The 21,888-nt window shown below is 37.1% G+C and overlaps 1 protein-coding gene across 35 annotated transcripts in view; it reads right to left on the bottom strand.

Moving 5' to 3' along the window:
- Nrxn1 (neurexin 1) overlaps positions 1 to 21,888 on the bottom strand; it is a 1,077,006-nt gene that overhangs the window by 312,621 nt on the left and 742,497 nt on the right. For all 35 annotated transcript variants that reach the window (XM_057767124.1, XM_057767151.1, XM_057767179.1 and 32 more), the window contains one exon: positions 6,833 to 7,014. In XM_057767124.1, the coding sequence (XP_057623107.1) occupies positions 6,833 to 7,014 (182 nt within the window). The remainder of the gene's footprint in view (positions 1 to 6,832; positions 7,015 to 21,888) is intronic.

Below are 21,888 nucleotides of genomic sequence, written 5' to 3'. Positions count from 1 at the left end.
ATCTGTATATTGGTGTTTCTTTCTTTTTAATAGAGGACTGACACAAAAAAGAGGCAATTTTAGAAACTAATGATATCAAAGAATTAATTTAACCGACTAACCAATATGAACGGACTGGAAAGTATTCAGAGTGGATATAGGGGAACACCTGAGAAGTGGTGGTAGCGTACAAACGTCTAAGTGATAAACACGGCTGAGGAAGTAGAGGTAGAAGTCACTGCCTTCCATCTCATTCTTTAAACTTTCCAGCAGAATTTCAGAAGAGAGAAAATGCTAGAGACTAATTTAAAAGACTAGCTCAAGAAAAAGAACTACTGGTTGCTCAGAAAAACAAGAAACTGCATTAATTTCTGTAAAACAAACATGCAAATTGTAAGAATCAAAAGGACACAAGTTTGTGTCAACTCCTAATCAAAAAAGAAAAAGAGGTTAAAAAAAGTCAACAAAGCCAGAAAGTTATGAATATAGGGGGCATGTGCTGCTTTGAATAAGAATGGTCCTCTATAGGCTCCTATATTTAATATCTGATCCCCAATTTGTGCAACTATTTAGAAAGGATTATGAGGTGTGTCCTTCTTGGAGAAGCTGTGTCCCAGTCAGTGATAAAGTGATGATTGTATTCTCTCTCTCTCTCCTTTTCTCTCTTCTGTTTGCCCCTCTCTCTGTCTCATGGTGAGTGTCTCAACATGTAAACTCTTACTTTTCCAGCATCATGCCTACCTGCATGTTGCTATACTACATGCCATGATGGTCATGAACCCACCCTCTGAAACTGTAGGCAAGCTCCCAATAACATCTTTCTTTCTATAAGTAACGAAGACCACTCTGTGTCTTCATAGCACTTGAAAGATGACTAAAATAGCAACCAAAAGTGTTTACTTCCAAGCTCAAGGGCCTGATTTCCATCTCCTGGACCCAAATAAACACAAGAGTCAACAGTGAGGGGCAAGTTGCTTTCTGATCTCCACTTGTTTGCTATATCCTCACTCACTCTCTCTCACACACACACACACACACACACACACACACACACACACACACCAAGCAATAAAAACAAACCTTAAACACAAAAACAACAAACCAAAAAAGAAAGAAAAAAAAAAGGAGGAAAAAACGTTCCCCTTGCTCTAACATTTTTCCATAAGCTAACATTTGACAGGGACATGTGTGGGAAGATTGGGCCACTAACAAACAAACAAATGTCTTTGGAGAGTTTTCCCATGCTTTACTTTTTAAATTTAGGTTGATACTCCCAAGAAGAAAGAAAAGAGAGGGCATTGCACCCATTAGCTTGGCTCTTCCTCAACACAATCTGGCACTAGCTATCCTCATAGCCAATAGAAATTTGGGCACCAGTTCACATATCTTCCCCAGAGATAATTGTGTCCTTCATACCTCAGCAGCTTGGATGGCAAGGCATTTTCAACACATGGTGAAAAGCCATTATTTCAGTCTTTTAAAATTATAGTTAAATTGGCTACATGTGTTCTAATTAATTTCTACAAGAACCAAGAAAACAAAACCATGTGAAATATCTACTGATTTTGACTGCAAGTTTGAATTTAAATATTATGCACCAACATGAAACTCTTATGAGTAAGTGCATCTTTTGGTTAAAAAGAACATTTCAGATAAAGCATAATTTCAATTCAGGAAAAGTTTGTAGGGGAATAATTGTTTTTTATCTTGTTTATATTAGTATTCAGCCATATATAATCATTGACTTTTAAAAGATGTTTTTGGATTTAGTGTTAGAATAGCAACATCCTGTAGCCATGTAACATGGATACAGACAGAAAGATGAAGAAGGTCAGGCATGAATCAATATTGAAAAGCTATTTTGAGACTTTTAATATTTACTATAAATAGAATGTTCTGAGTGCATACTAAAATGCTAATCAAAGGTATATTTGTAAATCAAAGTCAATTAAGAGCTTGACTTCAAACTGCAGCTCCACCCCAGCAAAGTACAAAGTAGAACCACATAAGGCAAACGTGTACAAGAGTTCGCTAATGGAGTCCACAGTGCGCTTTCAAGTTCACAAGATGAAAGTGTTTCAAGGATTGCTGCTTGCTCATCCTCTCCTCCACCTTCCCTGGTTAGAATAAGGCACCTTTAATACACACGGAAGGGATGAACCTTCATTTACACTGGCTTTCTCCCATAAAAAGGGAGGCCTCCAGTTAAGGCCTATAAAGTGATACCTTTAAGAGATTTTTCTGAAAGTGGCAATATGGACAATATTATATGCTAGCTCTGATAAAATTTACATGTTGAAACTCACAAAAATCGATATTAGTTCAGTGTTTTTGCTCATTGTTCTCAAGAAAATATTTTAACGGACCCAAAGCCTTCAACATTACCAATTTGAATGTTTATAATGTAACACTTTGCAAATCACTTTATATTGTTTTGTCTTAAAACACACAATGATTTGTCCACTGCTTGTATATGTAATATCTAAGTAATGTCAACTTATTCATATCCACAAAGCCTAATGTAGAACTGGAACATACTAGATGTTCAATAAACACTATGGGACAGGCTTCAAAAGTGATAGCAAGCCTTGTTTCCATACGGCTTTATTTTATTACTTATCATCATTATTATAAAGTCATATCCGATGAAATCATAAAGTTTATCTGAAAGTCACTAAAATATGAAATAACTAGAGAAGCATTCATGATAAAATAAGGCTATGTGATAAAAAAGTGATTCATCCAACAAAAATTTCATCACAAACATTCTTAAAACAACCAAGGATTCTTCATCAAATATTTATAAATTAGCATCAATTAAAATACAGTCTACTTTAAAATAATTATTGTAAATTATTATGCTTTTTCTATGTTTTTAACAAGAAACTAGATGACATCTTCATAACTATATGGACAGTACATTCCATCTATAAAGGGCTTTTTGACAAGTGAAAAGTTAAACATTTACTCTTACTCTGAGTCAGTATTTTCAATATTTAATTAACTTATTTGTTCTTTAATGGTTCTTTACTCCAATCTTCACCATCTTCTAACTCCTCATAAATCTTTACAATCAATAATCCACCTGACTTTGAACTCACATTGACGGTGTTTATATTAATATAACAAAAATCGGTCTATCAAAATTGGGACACCTGATTCAAAGTGAACTTTTCCCAAGTTGTTGTATTTTTTAAGTTCCCAGTTAATCAAAATTTAAATGTGATTACATTTTCCAGTGAAATCAAACTTGATCACTCTGAAAAATGGGAAGATAAGTCATGCCAGGTATTCAAATTTTCAATGAAATTATATGCCAATCAAACTTTTAGAGCTAGCTAATTGAAACTATTATACATTTTTAGCAAGAATGGAGCATCTTTTAATGATGCAATCAACCTTCGTGTTTATTGCCTCTATCAATTAAAGTCAGAACAAGATTTTTAGATGAGATCCATACATAGTTTATATGCTGCTGACTTGGAAAGTTCACATAAAACTTCCTGACAGAATAATGGGTAACCAAACTTTCTACCTTTTATGGAGATACAACATGTCACCTGTTGTACATGTCAGCTTAAATTTTTTTCATAAACAAAACCACAGAATAATAATATTATAAAATTTTACACCTTGCTTTACTTTTAACTTTCTGACCCCCCATCAAAAAAACAGAATTTATTTTGTAAAATCAGGATGAACTCAATAATTGTCCTAATAATCAGATAAAACGACTCTTGAATATTCTCAAAGTTAATAATTAATATTAAGCATAGTTGCCAAGCATGCTGGCTATAATCCCAGTTATGAGTAGGCAGAGGTATTAGATCAACTGAAGGGCAATCTGTCTCAAAAGCCAGGCCACCTCCCGTTCTTCACACACCCAGAGAAAAGGAAAGCCTCGCAGATGTCTCCTCGCAAATTTATTCTATTTGATTTCCCCTCTTCTTGCTTTTCTACCTTCTTGATTTCCATTTTTCCCCTTACATTTTCTTTCTATTCTTTTCTGAGTACAGTTGTAAGAAGTAATTAGAGGTATAGTCCAGTATTAAAACCAACAAAACAAGAAGAACAAACCAAAACCCAACATTGAGATCGTTTAACTGCACATGACTCGTTTCCAGATGAATGACGTTGAGCTCTAGCAGCTGGGCTTGCTGTGCAGACAATGAACAAGATGGAGGGAGAGGGGCTTTTGTTGTTGTTGTTGTTGTTGTTGTTGAACTGAGACTTAGCCCCAGCTTTAGATAGTAGTGAGCATGGCTGAAATAACAGTAGTGGTGTTAGACCCTAAGTTAACCTGTAAGCCCCACCAGCCCAGGGGCCAGGAACCTTCCTAGGATTCTGGAAGTTGTAGTTCTTTAATGATAACACCTGCCCAAGGACCAGTTAACTTTCTGGGATCCTGGAAGTTATAGTTCTTGGAAAACAACACGGAAGACTTATGGGAAGGTAGGGTCATCTACAGGTTTTGTTCTTACCCCTGCCAATACCTGCCTCGAGGCCACTCAGTTGGAAAGTTTCCAGGTGGTGGTTCTGACCAAATTCCATCTTGGCCAGTATTTAATATTTTAATAGAAGCTTACTTTAATTTGGCCAGAATGGTGAAATTGGTTTTTCTTTGGTGATTTTCAGGATTTACAGTGAAAACTGAGGACAATAATATCCATTCTTTAATTAAAGTCAGACTCTGGAGGCAAGGGAAATTTGAAGATTTCTAATCCTACACACACACACAGTAGAGATAAGCATTGAATCTAAAATGAACGACTTGGCAAGGCCTACAGGGGAGATCTGGAAGAAAAGAAAAGCAAAGAAGCCCATGGCCAGCAGGACACATACTGCGGCAGACATGGAAAATACCATGTTTTTACTTTTAAGAAAACTTAAGCTTACAGTTGGTCAGAACTGGAAAAAATGGTCAACACCGTAGACCAATCCAGTTGTCCAAAAAACAAACAGTGGTTGTTTGAGTAATTCAATAACAGCCCCTACCACTTCAGGGCGATCATTGCAGTACCTTTCTCGGAATGAAAGCATAATTGGCTACGGATCAATAAGTAATTTCTCTTAGAAGGACAAAGGTCTTGTTTTTCTTCTTTTTAATTTATATATATATTTGAGTTGGAAAGGCTCTTAAATCAGAGCTGAGAAAATATATTTTGAAAGTTGACATTACTTAAAGCAGCAAGATTCCTGACTGCCCTGAGAAGTTTATCTCAACTGATCATTTATTTATGATGCTATAAAAATCCAAATGCTTTCCATTTTGATTGTTAGATATTTGCTGAAAGGCAACTGAAATTACTTTCCGAGGGTGGCCATCTTATGACAAGTGCATTCTGAGTGGAATTTACAATGGGTCAATGATTGTTATGCTGAGGTGTTATTTTCTGTTTACTTTTGCCCCCTAAGACTAAGAGTGAATTCAGCTCTAATGGTCAAGGCGAAACTTCAGCTGGCTTATTGGAAATGCTGGAAATCTAATGTAAGAGTAGGATTAAGCAAAAATTAATAAAATCATTCCAAATTAAAACCTTATCAATCTGTGATCATGTAGCATAGTGATTTGTTATTTTCCTAGCTATCTTAGGACTTATGCCTAAGGCCAGTTTCTATCAACAAGGAAAATGTTGACCTTACTACAGGTCCTTTGAAGACTTAGCACTTGATAATGGCAGAACATAGACCAGGTAAGCATAAAGAAAATAAATTACATTTCCATTGTCAAGAGACTTAGATGATCGGCAATACTCAAGTATAAAACAGAAGCAGCAGAAAATGAAATGTCTATGGAACTTCATGAAGAGGAGGACTCTAGCTAAATCAAGAATCCCTTCACTTTTTGTGAGCTGGTTCATTTTTAATGTTGCTGGGGATGGACCCCTGGGTCTTGCACATATTACATAAGCCCTGTACTGCTGATGTATGTATGCCCCAGACCTAGAGTTCTAAAGATGCCATATTTTCCTGTTTGTGATTCTGCAATACAGAAAAATACTAATATCTTTTAGCAGATAAAGCATGTGCATTCTTTAACACAAGTAATAAAGAGAACCAAAGAAATGGAGAATTATAACTGCACTTGGTAATTCCTTAAAAGTAGGACTGCAAAAGAAAAAAAAAAGGGTCTGAACCTGAAAGTCTGCAATGGAAACTAAAGAGAAAGCATCTCTTTCATAAGCTATTATTTACCATTTCCTGTGTGCTGGCTAAATTTGTATGTGCACTTCAGCAGAGCTGAGACAGAAAAGGAACATTTCTCAGAACTTTCCCGACAGCTATCAAAGCTAGAGCAAAATGCCCCAGAAACAATGATGTTCGCCATTTTCACAACCCCAACTGAAATTTTCACATCCTTAAAATTTCCTTCTTCATTCCTCCCACACCATGTAACTTTAGACAATTTTTGCTCTGGCAAGAAAAGAGGTAAGACTACCGAATCCAGATCTTTGGATGCTACCAATACAGCAGGCCCTGCTTCTAGCCAGATGGTACAGTGCTACTGAGCAATATCTTACTTTATTAACTTTGAAAATCTTCCTAGAGCAAGAAATTCACTGCCAAATGTCTTTGCAAATAAAAAATTGACATAACTTCAGACTCAAAAGTAAAAATAACTTTCTTCCTATTGTGAAGTTCATGTTAATAACAGTAGCACTGAGGTTTAGTAGCTACATCCCGTATTCATATTTACTGTAACAATATACTTTGGGAAAAATTTAAGTGTGTATACCTATATAGATATACATATATATATATACAAACATATATACAAACACATACATACATGCAGATATGTACAAAGTTAATGGTAAAAGCAAACTTTGAATCTTATTTAGAAAGTACTTACTATGTGCAGTTCAAGATAGTCACCCAAGCCTGAGGAACTGTCCACTCGCACCAATACTGCTTCCTTCTGAACAGTGCTAAACCCTATGGCCAGCCTGTCTGCTCGTGTGCTGGGCCGGTCATTAGGAGGCCACTTATACGTGATCTGTCCACCACCTTTGCTAAAGATATATGTTGTCCCAGCTGTAAAACAAAATACAAGTCCCATTAGTATCCATACACCAAATCTATGTGTCTCATGTCATGTATTAATGCAGCAATAAAATTTTTACTTTATACATAAACTATGGCAAGGAAATGATAGATATCAATGAAACTTGCTCAAGACAGAGGACAGAGTTGTTTTTAAAAGAAATGGAGTAGTCACTCAAGTTTAATGCACTCATTAAATCCACCAGCAGGTGTCCAGAACAAATAATAGGCTTCAGTTTTCTCCATTGAATTGGACAAGCATGGGATGTAATGGGCTTTCATTTCTTCCTGCCAGTCTTTAAGAAATAGTTTAGTAGGAAACATCGACTAGAGGCTTGAGAAGGGAGCAGAAACATATATCAACTTGTTTTCGAAACAAGGACTGCATGCGGATGTGACAGGGTCATACAGCACAGGGAAACAACCTGCAACAATAAACATTTATGGGTAAAGGGTCTCCGCAAATGTGGCACGAGATAACTTATGTATCAACAGTTATTAACCCCAGAAGTCCCATCAACAAATACATATAACACATGCCACCATGGAAGTCAGGTCTTAACGGGTAGCATCTGGTGGCTAAGAAATAGCACAGCATCCTAGAGATTCCCCCATCTCCTTCACTCCCTCCAGGTGAACAGTGCTCTTACAGCATGGAGAATAATGTATCCTCTTAGTCATGGGGGTTAAGATTGTACTACAGAATGAAGATGGTGGGGATTATCAAGTTCACGTAAAGAAAGTGTTTCAATGCATGGGAGTCCCATTTTGCTACACTGCTAGCATATCTCTCATCAATCACAAGGAATCGCTTGAGGAAGATTTGGAAGAGATAACAGAAGAAAAATATGTAAGAGAAAAGAAAGGGACAGAAAGATGTCTTAGTGCATGTGTTGCTCTTGTGGAGAACCCAGGTTCTAGTCCTAGAACCCACATGATGGCTCATAACAATCCATAACTTCAGCTCCTGGAAAACCAATGCTCTCTTCTGAATTCTGAAGGCACCAGACATGTATGTAGCACACATGCATACATGAAGGCAAAAAAATCCTTAAAAAAACAAAAAAAACATCCAAGAAGAGAGAGAGAGAAAGAGAGAGAGAGAGAGAGAGAGAATCTGAATAAGGTGGATCTGAAGGTATCTGCCTATGTTTCCAACTACTAGTGAAACTGAATAGAAAAAGAAATCCTAATTTCAAGGACTGCCTAGACCACAGACTCAATTCACACCTCACCTGGCCAACTTACTAAGATCCAGTCTTAGAAAAGACTGATGAGTTTCATAGTAGAATTCTACCCTGTAAATGCAAGCAATATATTCACTCTCCAGTGAGACAGGAGAAAAGAGAAGAGAGGAGAGGGTAAGAGAAGAAAGGGAAGACAGGGAAGAATGAAGGGAGAACTAATGGGAGACACCTATTAGGTGGGGTTTGAATGGGAAACGTTTCCCATTGTCTCATGGATTTGAATGGGAAACATTTCCCATTGTCTCATGGATTTGAAAATTTGGTCCCCAGGGAGAAACACCATTTTGAAAGGTTGTGGAATCTTTAGAATGTGTTTTTGCTAGAAGAAGTGAAGCTGTGATCTCTGAGGTTTCACAGCCTACTTCCACTTCCTGTCAACTCTTGGCTTCCTGATCCAGCATAGACAAATGTCAACAGCTGCTTCTGGCTTTGTGTCCCCATCATGATGTACTATAGTCTCATATTGCAAGCCAAAGAAACCCTTCCTTCCTTAAGCGGCTTTTGTTTTGTCATAGCGATGAGAAAAGTTGCTAATACACCTTTTATATCTCTCTCCCCAGAAGTTCATGCTCACTAATATTCCTAATCAAGCAGTTTGTAAGGTCTATTGTTCTGTTTTCAACTTGCTATTTGGTATTTTTGAAGAGTATTAAGAATTTTTTAAGTATCTCAATAAAGAATGTCAAGAAAAATGGAATATCAGAAGAAGGGGCTATAACATAATATAACCATAACTAGTGCAGATAATATTTATTTTCTCTTTTTAATTCACTTTGTTCTTGAATGCATATGAATATTATTTCACATGAAATAATGAATGTTGCAAAATAGAGGTAAATTTCAGAATTAAAATGGGAATTTTGATGTTCTCTTTCAGAATTATCCAATTGAAGTCAAGTTGCAAATAACATCAGCTTACATTTCCTGGTGCAACATTTATATTTATTTATTTACTACTTATTTACATGTTTATTTCATTGTTATTGTTATATTTTTAGACAAGATTTTACTCAGGTTGGCTCCAAACTCTTGCCTCTACCTCCCAAGTGTTAGGATCATGGCCTGAGCTATCACACCCAGCTAAAATAAACTTTTAAAAATCATTTTCATGACTGTTTCTTCATTCTTCTCATGCAGAATGAAGTCTTTTTGTTATATTTGAAGAAGTTTAATTATAACAATTAGCTTCTAAAGTCGAACATTTGGTTAAGTGGAAAAGCTAGTTATAACCCAGCTTCTAGACTCCTGACCCAGGATATGTGGTTTTAATTACAATACTGTTTCTCTCTCTCTCTCTCTCTCTCTCTCTCTCTCTCTCTCTCTTCCTTTTTCTTTTTGTTTTTTGTTTTTTTGTTTTATGGTTGTTTGTTTTTGGTTTGGTTTGGTTTGGTTTGGCTTTTCAAGACACAGTTTCACTGTGTGGTGATGGCACAAGCCTTTAATCCCAGCACTCAGGAGGCAAAGGCAGGCAGATCTCTGTGAGTTCGAGGCCAGCCTGGTCTACAAGAGCTAGTTCCAGGACAGGCACCAAAGCTACAGAGAATCCTTGTATTGGGGGGGGGGGTGGAAGACACAATATCTTTGAGTAGCTAGAACTGGCTGCTCTGGAACTTGCTCTGTTGACCAGACTGGTGTCAACTCACATACATCCCCCTGCTTCTGCTTCCTGAGTACTGGGATTAAAGGCATGAGCCAGCACTGCCTGGCATATGCTGCTGTTTCTATTACAAGGCATACAGAGAAAAGTTAACTGGAGGTATCACTCTACCACATCACAACCAAACCACCACATAAGTGCTTCTTATGGGCCCAAAAGTGTTCATCTAAATGTTTATACTTTCAGTTAAATAAATATAATATCGATATAATTATTCACAATCTGAATTAATCATGTAATTTGCTCTTTCTCAATACACAGTGAGAGGTGGACACTGGCATTCTGTCAACTGGTCTTTCCTGTATGTGATGGCTTTATTGTGACACCCTCCATTTCACTACAGGAAACAAATATGGTGATTATTTCTCCACTATTTCTTTCTTCCCTGTGCGTATACTACATACACTATATTGAGTGTAATTCAACAGTAAAATTTCATGAAACAGGGAAAAATTAGATTGAAGGTCACTCTTCTGCTTACACATATATGTATGCTAGCTTCTTTTCAAAAATTCCATTTTGCATCAAAATTGAAATAAAACTTCTATATTCTTAAATCCCTCCTTCTATTCTGCTGGAAAATAATCTTCATAATCAAATGCAGTGAGCCAATGAGCTGAAATTTTAAAATCCACATTAAGTGTGTGTCTTTGTCAATGACAAAGATAGCATGCTTGCTCCACCAGAGGGATAAAAATGATGAATAGAAATTCTGACCTGGACTGGACCCAGCTCAAACCGCAGTTTATCACTTACTACTCCCAGAGCCTGAGCTCAGGACTGATTCTATCCCTAGGACCGCTTGTTTGAAAACACAGATGACAGCAGCATCACTGTCTCATGGAATGTCTGTGGGGATACAATGAGAGGGTGCAGAGAAGCCCCTGGCAGCCTACATTCTAGCAAATGCTGAGTGCTCAGTGGACGTGTGATTGTGTGTGTGTGTTTGTGTGCCTGCATGTGTACACCCAAACCTCAAGAAAATATAAAAAATGACATTGCAACATAAGCACTTTGAGAACATTTGGATTTACTTCAAATTTATTTTCAAACCAATTATCTTTTAATAAAGGTTTTTCTTGGATAATGATTTTTATTAATTATTCTTTATTTTATTCCTTGGAATAGCACTGTTCTTCACACAAATCAACTCTATTATTGTTATTTACTTTCACTAATAGTGGACAATAGAAGTTGCATTAAATTATATCACATGGGAGTTTTTGTAAAACACAGAATATTAGCTCACCACCAGAAAGCATCTATCATGGCCACTTTTATAGCACAAGGCGAATATTTACTTGATCATTAAATAAATTTTATCTACAAAAAATGAGCTAGAAACTAGCTTAAAATCTTTATTCTTACAACAACATATGTTATTTTTTGTGAGTGAACTTAGAGAGAGGGGAGCATATCATAATTACACCTCCAAGCTTTGGATCAATATAGAAGAGGGTTGGGGAATGTGCCATCCTGATGACCTGTGCATGTTTGAGGATGGATGGATTTGTTGCAAGTTGCCCTCGGCATCCTTCACCTCACTAAGTATATAGATGACTCAACCCTAAAGTGGAGTTTAGAACCTCCCCACTTAATGCCTTTCAGAAATCCCTATTACCCTAAATTCATTAAGAAAATATCAGATCCATACTCAAGAATGCAACATACTCTGTACTGAAGTAAAAGATTGCAAATATTATTCATGGGTTTTAATTTGTTTTTGTGCTGTCTGTGATGTTATGACAAATATTTTTAGCTCTTATTGAACACTATCATTTTCATGGCGGACACTCTCTTCCTGCTTCCTCTCTCTTCTCAACCTTCCCCTCCTGAAGCATTTTCATTTTATTTCATCAAGGCTCATAGAATCCCCCAAATTTACTAAAACTCTTTGAAAAAGAAATCCAATCAGCAATCACAGGACTGTTTGATTATTGGTTGCTCCAGATCCTTGCTATACACACACAATAATACAATTAACTTCTGAAAAGATTAGCTTCTAACTCATAAGTACATGAATAAAAGGTTCTTGTTTGAAGGCCTATAATTCTGTAACCAACTTGAAATATTTGGGTCATTACGTTTCCATTAAATGTAACAGCAGTATAATGCTTTATCCAGAGAAAGTTCCCAGGATGTCAGATGAAAATTAAAATAATAAATGACAGCTTTTATTCTTCCTATAGGCATGTTAATACGTTATTGCTTAATTTAAATTTGTTGAGAATTTTTAACTTATGAACTTATTCTTTGAAATGAAAAACCTAGACCCAAAAATTGCTTTTAAAAAAAGACCACTGGACCACCATATATTACAAAAGAGTCTAAGAATAACTCTAAAGTCACTAAATTGTGAAACAAGCAATATTAAAAACAATAACATAGGCCATTCAGTGGTGGCACACGCCTTTAATCCCAGTATTCAGGAGGCAAAGGCAGACAGATCTCTGTAATTTGAGGCCAGTCTGGTCTACCAGAGTGAGCTTCAGAACAGGCTCCAAAACTACACAGAGAAACCTTGTCTCAACAAACAAACAAACAAACAAATATAACATATAATTACAGATCATTCTCATCCCAAATAATTGTAAAAGTCTTCATGCTCACACAGATTACATGATGAAATCAAAGCACTACTGGGTTTTCAATACCGAACTTTTTTTTAAGAATAAAAAGCTTAGGCAAGATTGCATTACATTAGAAAATACTTAAAGTATCTAAGGTACACTTGGGACAATGATCACGTTTACCCCATGTTTATGAACAGACTAGAGACCAAAAGAGGATAATTGGTCCTTCAATATGGAAAAAGATCAAAAAAGAGTCAGGTACGTAAAATTGTTAGCTACTGGCCCCAGACACCTACCCAAAGAAAACAATCCCCGAATAATGAAGGTCTTACTAGAGTAGCTCGGTGTCATATTTAGGTTGGACAGAGGTATTAGCCTGTCATAAATGGACAGCTGTATGTACTTTCAGAACTTTAAGTTGTAAAATCAACGGGAACTATTGAACATTAAGAAAATAAGTTGTTGGATTTCTTTAAATTTAGTGTTAGCTGTGAGTGCCATGAAGAACCTCTCTGCTCATGCACTGGAATTCCCTCAAGTGGTACAGCAGAGAGAGTGCAGACACACAGCTCAAATGCCAGTCAGAAACTTGGTCCTGCAAACGACACAAGTAATCCAGTGAGCCAGTTCCCACAAACTTCAACTCTACCCCAGACAAGCACCATGTCAAAATAAGAATGATTTGTGCTTACTCAGTAAGAAGTTTCCATCGACCAAAACTATCAAGTAAACAAACAGGCAGAAAGCTACCATGATGTGTATGAAGTCAGGAGTCATTTATCCCAGATAATTCAAATAGCAATTATGCATTTCAATAAAGTCATAAAGAAACTTTGGCTTGCTATTAACTTAAAACATTTGTCTAATAAAAAAGATTTTCTAATAAATATTCTGTATGAGCCACGCGGTGGTGGTACACGCCTTTAATCCCAGCACTCGGGAGGCAGAGGCAGCCGGATCTCTGTGAGTTCGAGGCCAGCCTGGTCTACAAGGGCTAGTTCCAGGACAGGCACCAAAGCTACAGACAAACCCTGTCTCGAAAAACCAAAAATAAATAAATAAATAAATAAATAAATAAATAAATAAATAAATATTCTATATGCTCATTTGAACTGGTTGTCCCAGAAATACTATGTTGTTGAAAGAAGCATATGTTCACAAATGTAGCATACATATATTTTACAATTTAGCATTTATGAACATTTACTTCCGTGATGTGTGTTCCTCTGAAACACATAAAGTAATATTGTGGAGTGTAAATAGGTCTGTGAGTTATTCTTCTTTACAACCATGACATGCACTCAGGAAAGTCACCAAGAGCTACGTTGTCTAGGCTGTTAACTATGAACATCTCTAAAATTTAAAGGAGAACAGTAAGGCTGAGTTAATCAGAACTCAGAAAAGATTCATTGTTCAATTTAGACATTTCAAACAGAGGAATGCATAAATGGTGTTCAATTGTACTTTATAAAGCCAAGACTACCCTATCAAGAGAATTCATTTGAGTAGTCATCTTGGTTTTCTCTGCATTATAAGGGAATGGATTCTAAAAACTAAAAACTATTTTGGGATGCTTATCAGTGCCTTGCAAAGGAGATGATGGTGAAGCCTCAGTTAAGGGTTTCCTTAAAACTGTAACATAAACAATAAATACAAATTATATGTCTGTACATATACTATTATATGTGCACATAAACATATACTCTGAAAAGTGGTTGCACAAGTGTGCATTCCCATCAACAATTGATGAGTGTACCCCTTACTCCACAACCTCTCCAGCAAAGGCTATCATTGTTGTTTTTGATTTTAGACATTCTGAAAGATGTAAGATGGTATCTTAAAGTTGTCTTGGTTTTCATTTCCCTGATTGCTAAGGAAGTTGAGCATGACCATAAGTGTCTTTTGGCCATTTGAACTACTTCTGTTGAGAATTCTCTGTTCAGCTCAGTGCCCCATTTTATAATTAGGTTGATTAGTTTTTTACAGTCTAGTTTCTTGAGTTCTTTATATACTTTGGAGATCAGACCTTTGTCAGTGGCAGGGTTGGTAAAGATCTTCTCCCAGTCAGTGGGTTGCTTTTTTGTCTTAGTGACAGTGTCCTTTGCTTTACAGAAGCTTCTTAGTTTCAGGAGGTCCCATTTATTCAATGTTGCCCTTAATGTCTGTGCTGCTGGGGTTATATGTAGGAAGTGGTCTCCTGTGCCCATGTGTTGTAGAGTACTTCCCACTTTCTCTTCTGTCAGGTTCAGTGTGTTCGGACTGATATTGAGGTCTTTAATCCATTTGGACTTGAGTTTGGGGCATGGTGATAGATATGGGTCTATTTTCATTCTTCTACAGATTGACATCCAGTTATGTCAGCACAATTTGTTGAAGATGCTCTCTTTTTTCCATTGTATACTTTTAGCTCGTTTATCGAAAATCAGGTGTTCATAGGTTTGTGGGTTAAAGTCCGGGTCTTCTATTCGATTCCATTGGTCGACTTCTCTGTTTTTATGCCAATACCAAGCTGTTTTCAATACTGTAGCTCTGTAATAGAGTTTGAAGTAAGGAATGGTAATGCCTCCAGACGATCCTTTATTGTATAAGGTTGTTTTGGCTATCCTGGTTTTTTTGTTTTTCCATATAAAGTTGATTATTGTCTTCTCCAGATCTGTGAAGAATTTTGGTGGGATTTTGATGGGGATTGCATTGAATCTATAGATTGTTTTTGGTAGAATTTCCATTTTTACTATGTTGATTCTCCCAATCCAAGAGCAAGGGAGATCCTTCCATTTTTTGGTGTCCTCTTCAATTTCTTTCTTCAAAGATTTAAAGTTCTTGTCAAATAGATCTTTCACTTCCTTGGTCAGAGTTACCCCAAGATATTTTATGCTATTTGTGGCTATCGTGAAAGGTGATGCTTCTCTGATTTCCCTCTTTGTTTCCTTATCCTTAGTGTATAGGAAGGCAACTGATTTTTTGCAGTTGATCTTGTATCCTGCCACATTCCCAAAGGTGTTTATCAGCTGTAGGAGTTCTTTGGTGGAGTTTTTGGGTTGCTTATATATACTATCATATCATCTGCAACCACTTTGGAAAGCAGTGTGGCGGTTTCTCAGAAAATTCGGGATCAACCTACCCCTGGACCCAGCAATACCACTCTTGGGAATATTCCCAAGAGATGCCCTATCATACAACAAAAGTGTATGTTCAACTATGTTCATAGCAGCATTGTTTGTAATAGCCAGAACCTGGAAACAACTTAGATGCCCTTCAATGGAAGAATGGATGAAGAAAGTATGGAATATATACATATTAGAGTACTACTTAGCAGTAAAAAAACAATGACTTCTTGAATTTTGCATGCAAATGGACGGAAATAGAAAACACTATCCTGAGTGAGGTAAGCCAGACCCAAAAAAAGGGACATGAGATGTACTCACTCATAATTGGTTTCTAGCCATAAATAAAGGACATTGAGCCTATAATTCGTGATCCTAGAGAAGCTAAATAAGGTGAACCCAAAGAAAAACATATAGGCATCCTCCTGGATATTAACCTTCATCGGGCGATGAAAGGAGACACAGACAGAGATCCACATTGGAGCACCGGACTGAAATCCTAAGGTCCAAATGAGGAGCAGAAGGAGAGAGAGCACGAGCCAGGAACTCGGGACCATGAGGGGTGCAACCACACACTGAGACATGGGGATGTTCTATCGGGAACTCACCAAGACCAGCTGGACTGGGTCTAAAAAAAGCATGGGATAAAACAGGACTCGCTGAACATAGCAGACAATGAGGACTGCTGAGAAGTCAAGAACAATGGCACTGGATTTTGATCCTACTGCACGTACTGGCTTTGTGGGAGCCTAGGCAGTTTGGATGCTCACCTTACTAGACCTGGATGGAGGTGGGTGGTCCTTGGACTTCCCACAGGGCAGGGAACCCGGATTACTCTTAGGGATGATGAGGGAGGGGCACTTGATGGGGGAGGGGGAGGGAAATGGGAGGCGGTGGCGGGGAGGAGGCAGAAATCTTAGAAAGAAAGAAAGAAAGAAAGAAAGAAAGAAAGAAAGAAAGAAAGAAAGAAAGAAAGAAAGAAAGAAAGAAAGAAAGAAAAACATATACTCTCAAGTTGAGGTTGGACACATGGTTGAACATTCAAGCCAGGAAGTGCTTTTTTAGAATATCTATGCAGTAGCAGATAATTTGGCACTGTTTTGCAATATCTTCATGTGTTTCAAATATACCGAGGAGTGAGCCTAAGGCCTTGAATATGCTAGGCAAGGGCCTTACACCATATTATATTCCCAGTTTTGTTTTCACGTTATATTTTGAGACAGAGTTACACTAAGTTGCTCAGGTTGTCTTGTATTCATTCTGAAGACTACTCTGTCCTTGAACCGGTGATCTTGTTGTCTTAGCCTCCTACCTAGTTAGAATTACTAACCTGTGCTACGAAGCCTAGAGTAATGAATTTTCTCTCAAAGGTACTTGTTATTTTCTTCTTGAACATGTCATTTAGATAATATCCCCTCTAGGAATTATGTTCTACAGTTTGAACTGTGGCGTGAGACAAACTTTTTCCAAGCTCAAACTCAGAGTCAAGGAACTTTTTTGAGTGTCCTGTTCTTAACCATGACTTGGAATAAAAATAAATGATCTAGAACTGAAAACAAAATCAAGCAAAGTAATCATAAAACTCGCAACCCTGTGAACAACAAATGTTTATGTTTTCCTTTCTGAAACTAGGCTTTCTTAACCTAATGTCTCTGGCAAGTATTTCAGTGATCAATTTGTGTTACAGCTATAAGCAAAATGAATAGGAAGAGAAGAAATCACACCATTAGGTTATTTAAGAAAAATATTATTTTTAAAAACATTAACTTAACTGTGCAATCTTCCAGCAAATTCTTAAAAATAGTCACCAGAAGCTTTTTTTTGCATACAGTGATACCCTCCCATTTACTCAATTCAAACTTTAATTGTGAATGTTCTGAAAATTATGTTAAAAGAGAAATTGCCTAAGCAAAGCAGTCAAATCTGAGATCATTTCAACCAATAAACCAGAAATTCACTCATCCATTTACTCATTCACTTAGCAGATGGTTGGGAGCTGCCATGTAAGTGCTGAGAATTGTGACCGAGTTCTCTGCATGGGCAGCAACTGCTCTTGCCCACTGAGATGTTTCTCCAGCTCTGAAAGACATTGTTTGACATAATGCAGAGATAGTAGCCCTAACATGCTTATGGTGATAGAGAACACAAAGGCAACAAAGCAGCATGCTGTGCTCTGACAGTGATAGACAAGGATGTACCATTATGAAATCTTTGTCAACATTCAATCAATCATTCTTGGAATCATAGTTACACTGTGTCACTTTCCATTTCAAATTTCAAATTCAGTAGTAAGAATACATCTTTATTGATTTAGCCCCTTCCACATAAATAATAAAAAAAAATTAAGATAAACCAATATCAGATTTGCTAACTTTTTCTCTAATTATTAGTCCTTTCAAAAATTTCAATGATTAACCCATGACGTATCATGTTAAGTAAAGACTCTTTGTTAAGGCAACTTTAAATATTCCATGTATAAAGCACCTTAAAGAATCCACTAACCTCTCAAAAGAACCTCAAATTCTTTTGGAAAAGGCATTATTTAACAAGGTTCTGGAAGGAGAAGGACAAATTTTAGGATCACATTTTCGAAAAAAAAAAAAAAAACCCAGAAATGACACACAAAACCTTTTCAGATACAGGGAGTATATTCACTCAAATAAATGGTAAACCACATTTTGAAATGGAAGAAATCTGTGCTGTCTAAGAATACTGCCTTATCTCTGTCTCCTGCATTAAATCCCTAGATAAACACACATTAAAGTCCGAGAGTTGGAGTCAAGACTGTTCAAGGACAGTATTAAACATGCTAGCATGAAATCATATTAAAAATTCTACAAAATGCAAATTTTCATTAACTGGGAGTCAGATAACTTCAAAAACAGAAAAACATGATATTAATGTCCCAGGAAAGAGATTGTATCTAAAAGAATTTTGGTCATAGTTTATCTGTTTATCACAGAGATTTCCTGCCAGCTGCATGAGAAAGTAAACAAGTTCTCACTTTTTAAGAATTAATTTACACTCAGGAGAAAAAAAAAATAACCATAGCAGGTACATTAATAAAAGTAAAATATCTGTAACTCAGTTGGTTTATTTTCAGCTTATGCCCTGAAACAGCCTATGAAGATTACGAGGGGCATAAAGCTCAACCCTCTGTATGCAGTACCACCTACTTTTGTAGGATAATTACAAGAAGCAAAGAATGGGGATGTTGAGCCACTTACTAAGACAAGCAAATGTCGGTATTTATAAAATGTAAAACTCAACCAACCGAACAACAACAAAACTCTTTAGCCAGTGGAATTCAACAAAGGAAATGAATTTTGACAGTGACAGCTTTTTTATTGTCTTCGTTTAACGGTTGCTCTATGGAGACCTTTGCCTTCCACCATTCATATGAAAACACAGGGCTACATGTGGCAGACTTTTAAAGTTGTAATGACTGGAATATTCTACTAACAATGAAGACCTGAAGCAAGTCAAAATCAAACACGTTTTCTTTTGTATTAGGTCCTCGATATTCTATTTTTCTAGACTAAACTATAAGTTGGCTCCACTCCCACCTCAGATTGTTGAACTTTGGCTCTGAGCTCAGAAGACCCTCAGTTTGAAACACAGCTCTTTAAAATCTAGTCTTCAAGAAGCATCTGTGGACACAGTTGAGGAGGTCACGCAGAACGAGGGGCAGGTGAAGTAGGCTTGATACTTAAGCACTTGGATTTACAGGTATTTGAAAATACTGAATTCATTTAAAATTGGCTATTGTATTTAAATTAAGTTCAGATACTATCTGTCAATGAAGTTATTTAAATTAAGTTTTATGGCTCTTATGGGAAAGAGGGGCCATTTTGAACCCAGTGTAGTAAGCTTACTGCCATCAATCAATAATTAGAATTAATTATTAAGGCTTCAGTTCCCTTACTCAAATATTTCAAATCATTCATCAAAGATGACATGACTTTCTGTACCTTCTTTACAGTACAGAGGCCATCACCATATATGATGTTTGCATAAATGCTTCTGAAGTGATGATTTCAGTCAGATGTTTGACAATAGCACCACAAGCTACACTTAAACAAGAGAGCAGCATTTTTGGAACAGCAGGCAGTATAAAAGTGCTTTGTGAATATTAACATATTCTAGCAAATTAGTTTGCACTCATTATCATAAGCAATTACTTACTGTTTAGATGCAGCTCACTTTAAATTGGCAAGCAATTTGCAAGAATTAAACCACGACACAGAAAGCTCTCTGAAAATCCAACAATATGCAGTACCTTGTACCAAGTGCAGTTACTGATGAAACATATCTGGCATTAAGATAATAAGTGAGTGGTTCCATGGACTTTCATTGCAAATTAGTTTGTATACCAACAAAAGAATATTTTCTAGGAAGTATTAATAAAGAGAGAAAACGCAAGAACATGGGAGAGTTTCACTCATTTGACCAAGTTCTGGTACTTTGATAATTCCTTACTTACTGAACTTTTTGGGGTTTTGCTGTTTTCCCCTTTCAAGAAGTTTCTACTATCATGAATGTTCTTTTCATTTATTTCTGGAGCAGAGATGGCCAATGTCTGTAGCTATGCAGCACTTGCTTTAGTAAGAACATTCCAGAGTTAGTAGGGCTACTGTCCTGGTTGAGCCTCAACTTCCCATTCTCCATGGCAAGCTGAAGGAGTTCCATGTGACATGGTGGTGACCAATGATACATGGACAGAAATTCTGGCCAATTCTCCCAGTTTAGACCCTAAAGTGGCTGCCCACTGGCTTGATGCTATTTACTCTTTTCTTCTCTCTGAGGCTCAGGGGAGGAGGCAACATTTTGTATGTTTCAGCTTCCCAAACTATTACCATCAAAATAGACCCATTGTTAGAAAAAGCACCATATATTTTGGATAGGCCTGTATATTTCTGGGTCCCATTTTTAAAGTAAAAGTGATTACATAGCTTTTAAAACAAAACTACAAAGCATCCCCCCTGGTGGATTTCTTTATCTTCAATACAGGCAAACAAGTTTAATAGAAAAGCTGTAATTATATCTTAGACTCGAAAAGAAATGGTATCTTCACCAATGAAATTATTTACTCATAATCACAAAGTAATTGAAAATTTCCTATCAAGACCCTGCCTTGGGACATTAGTAAAAAATCTATTACACTTTCAGGGTAAATGTCCTTTAGCCTCCCAGAGGGCTGTCAAAGACTTTCCTCATTCCCTGAGTCCTTCTCCCTTTCAAACACAACTGGTATGTATTTGCAAAACAAAGTACAATGTGTGGTTTAGGAATCCTAAGCCTAAGAAAATGAACTCAGCACAGAGCTTACTACGCAGAACCTATTTAGCAAGGTGCCAGTTGTAAAGACATGAGACACAAATCACCCAGCGTCTGTTCAGTTCCAAAACTTGGGAAAGTCTTTTCCAAGTAATAAGAGACAGCTGTTTTTTTTTTTTTTGTTTTTTTGTTTTTTGTTTGTTTGTTTTTTTTAAAAAAAAATCCTTATTGTAATGGTCTGCTCTGTCCCATGACACAAGCTTTTTTTTTTTCCTGTCTCGAAAAAAAAAAAAAAAAAAAACCAAAAAATCCTTATTGTAATGGTCTGCTCTGTCCTATGAGACAAGCCATGACCACTCCCTGCTCCCCCCTCCCCATCCACTGTGGCAAACTGATCTTCAGTTTCCAGCCTGAGTCCCTTCCCCCCACCCATCTCCCTCTCAAAGAGGCAGATTCTGTCTCTTCCTTCTCACCACTTCTCCCCTTCTTCCTTTCTGTTTCTCTCTCTCTTTCTTTTTGTGCCTCTCTCTCTGCTCTTCTCCCCTTCTCCTCTTTCCCCTCCATAACCCACTAAATAAATATTCAACCTCACTCTGCATGGTGTGCCTATCCATCTGTCTCTCAGCCACCCTGGGACCAGCCACCTTCAGTGACCTACAGACTGATCTTGTGTCATGTCCATCCATCTGTCTCTCCACTTGGGACTGGCTACCCATCTCTCTCTTCCACCATGAAGCTCCCTGCCTGCAACTTGCTGCCCCTTGTGGCCTACTGCAGCCACTTGGGGAACTGTGCCATCCCTGCCTGGGACTGGCTGCTCTCAGGACCTGCTGCCCACTGCCTGACACAATTATGCCAAGGTCTCATGGCCCACTGCCTGCTGCAGCCACTTTGGGATTTGCAGCATTTTTACTTTTACCATTATATTTGTGTCATGGTTTGGATTTGAGGGAGCCTGCATATTTTATTTTAAACCATTACACTAATTATCAAGAAAGATCCCCTAG

The sequence above is a fragment of the Chionomys nivalis genome, chromosome 1 (assembly GCF_950005125.1).
Source record: "Chionomys nivalis chromosome 1, mChiNiv1.1, whole genome shotgun sequence".
Classification (NCBI taxonomy): domain Eukaryota; kingdom Metazoa; phylum Chordata; class Mammalia; order Rodentia; family Cricetidae; genus Chionomys; species Chionomys nivalis.
This window is presented reverse-complemented; position numbering and strand designations above follow the sequence as displayed.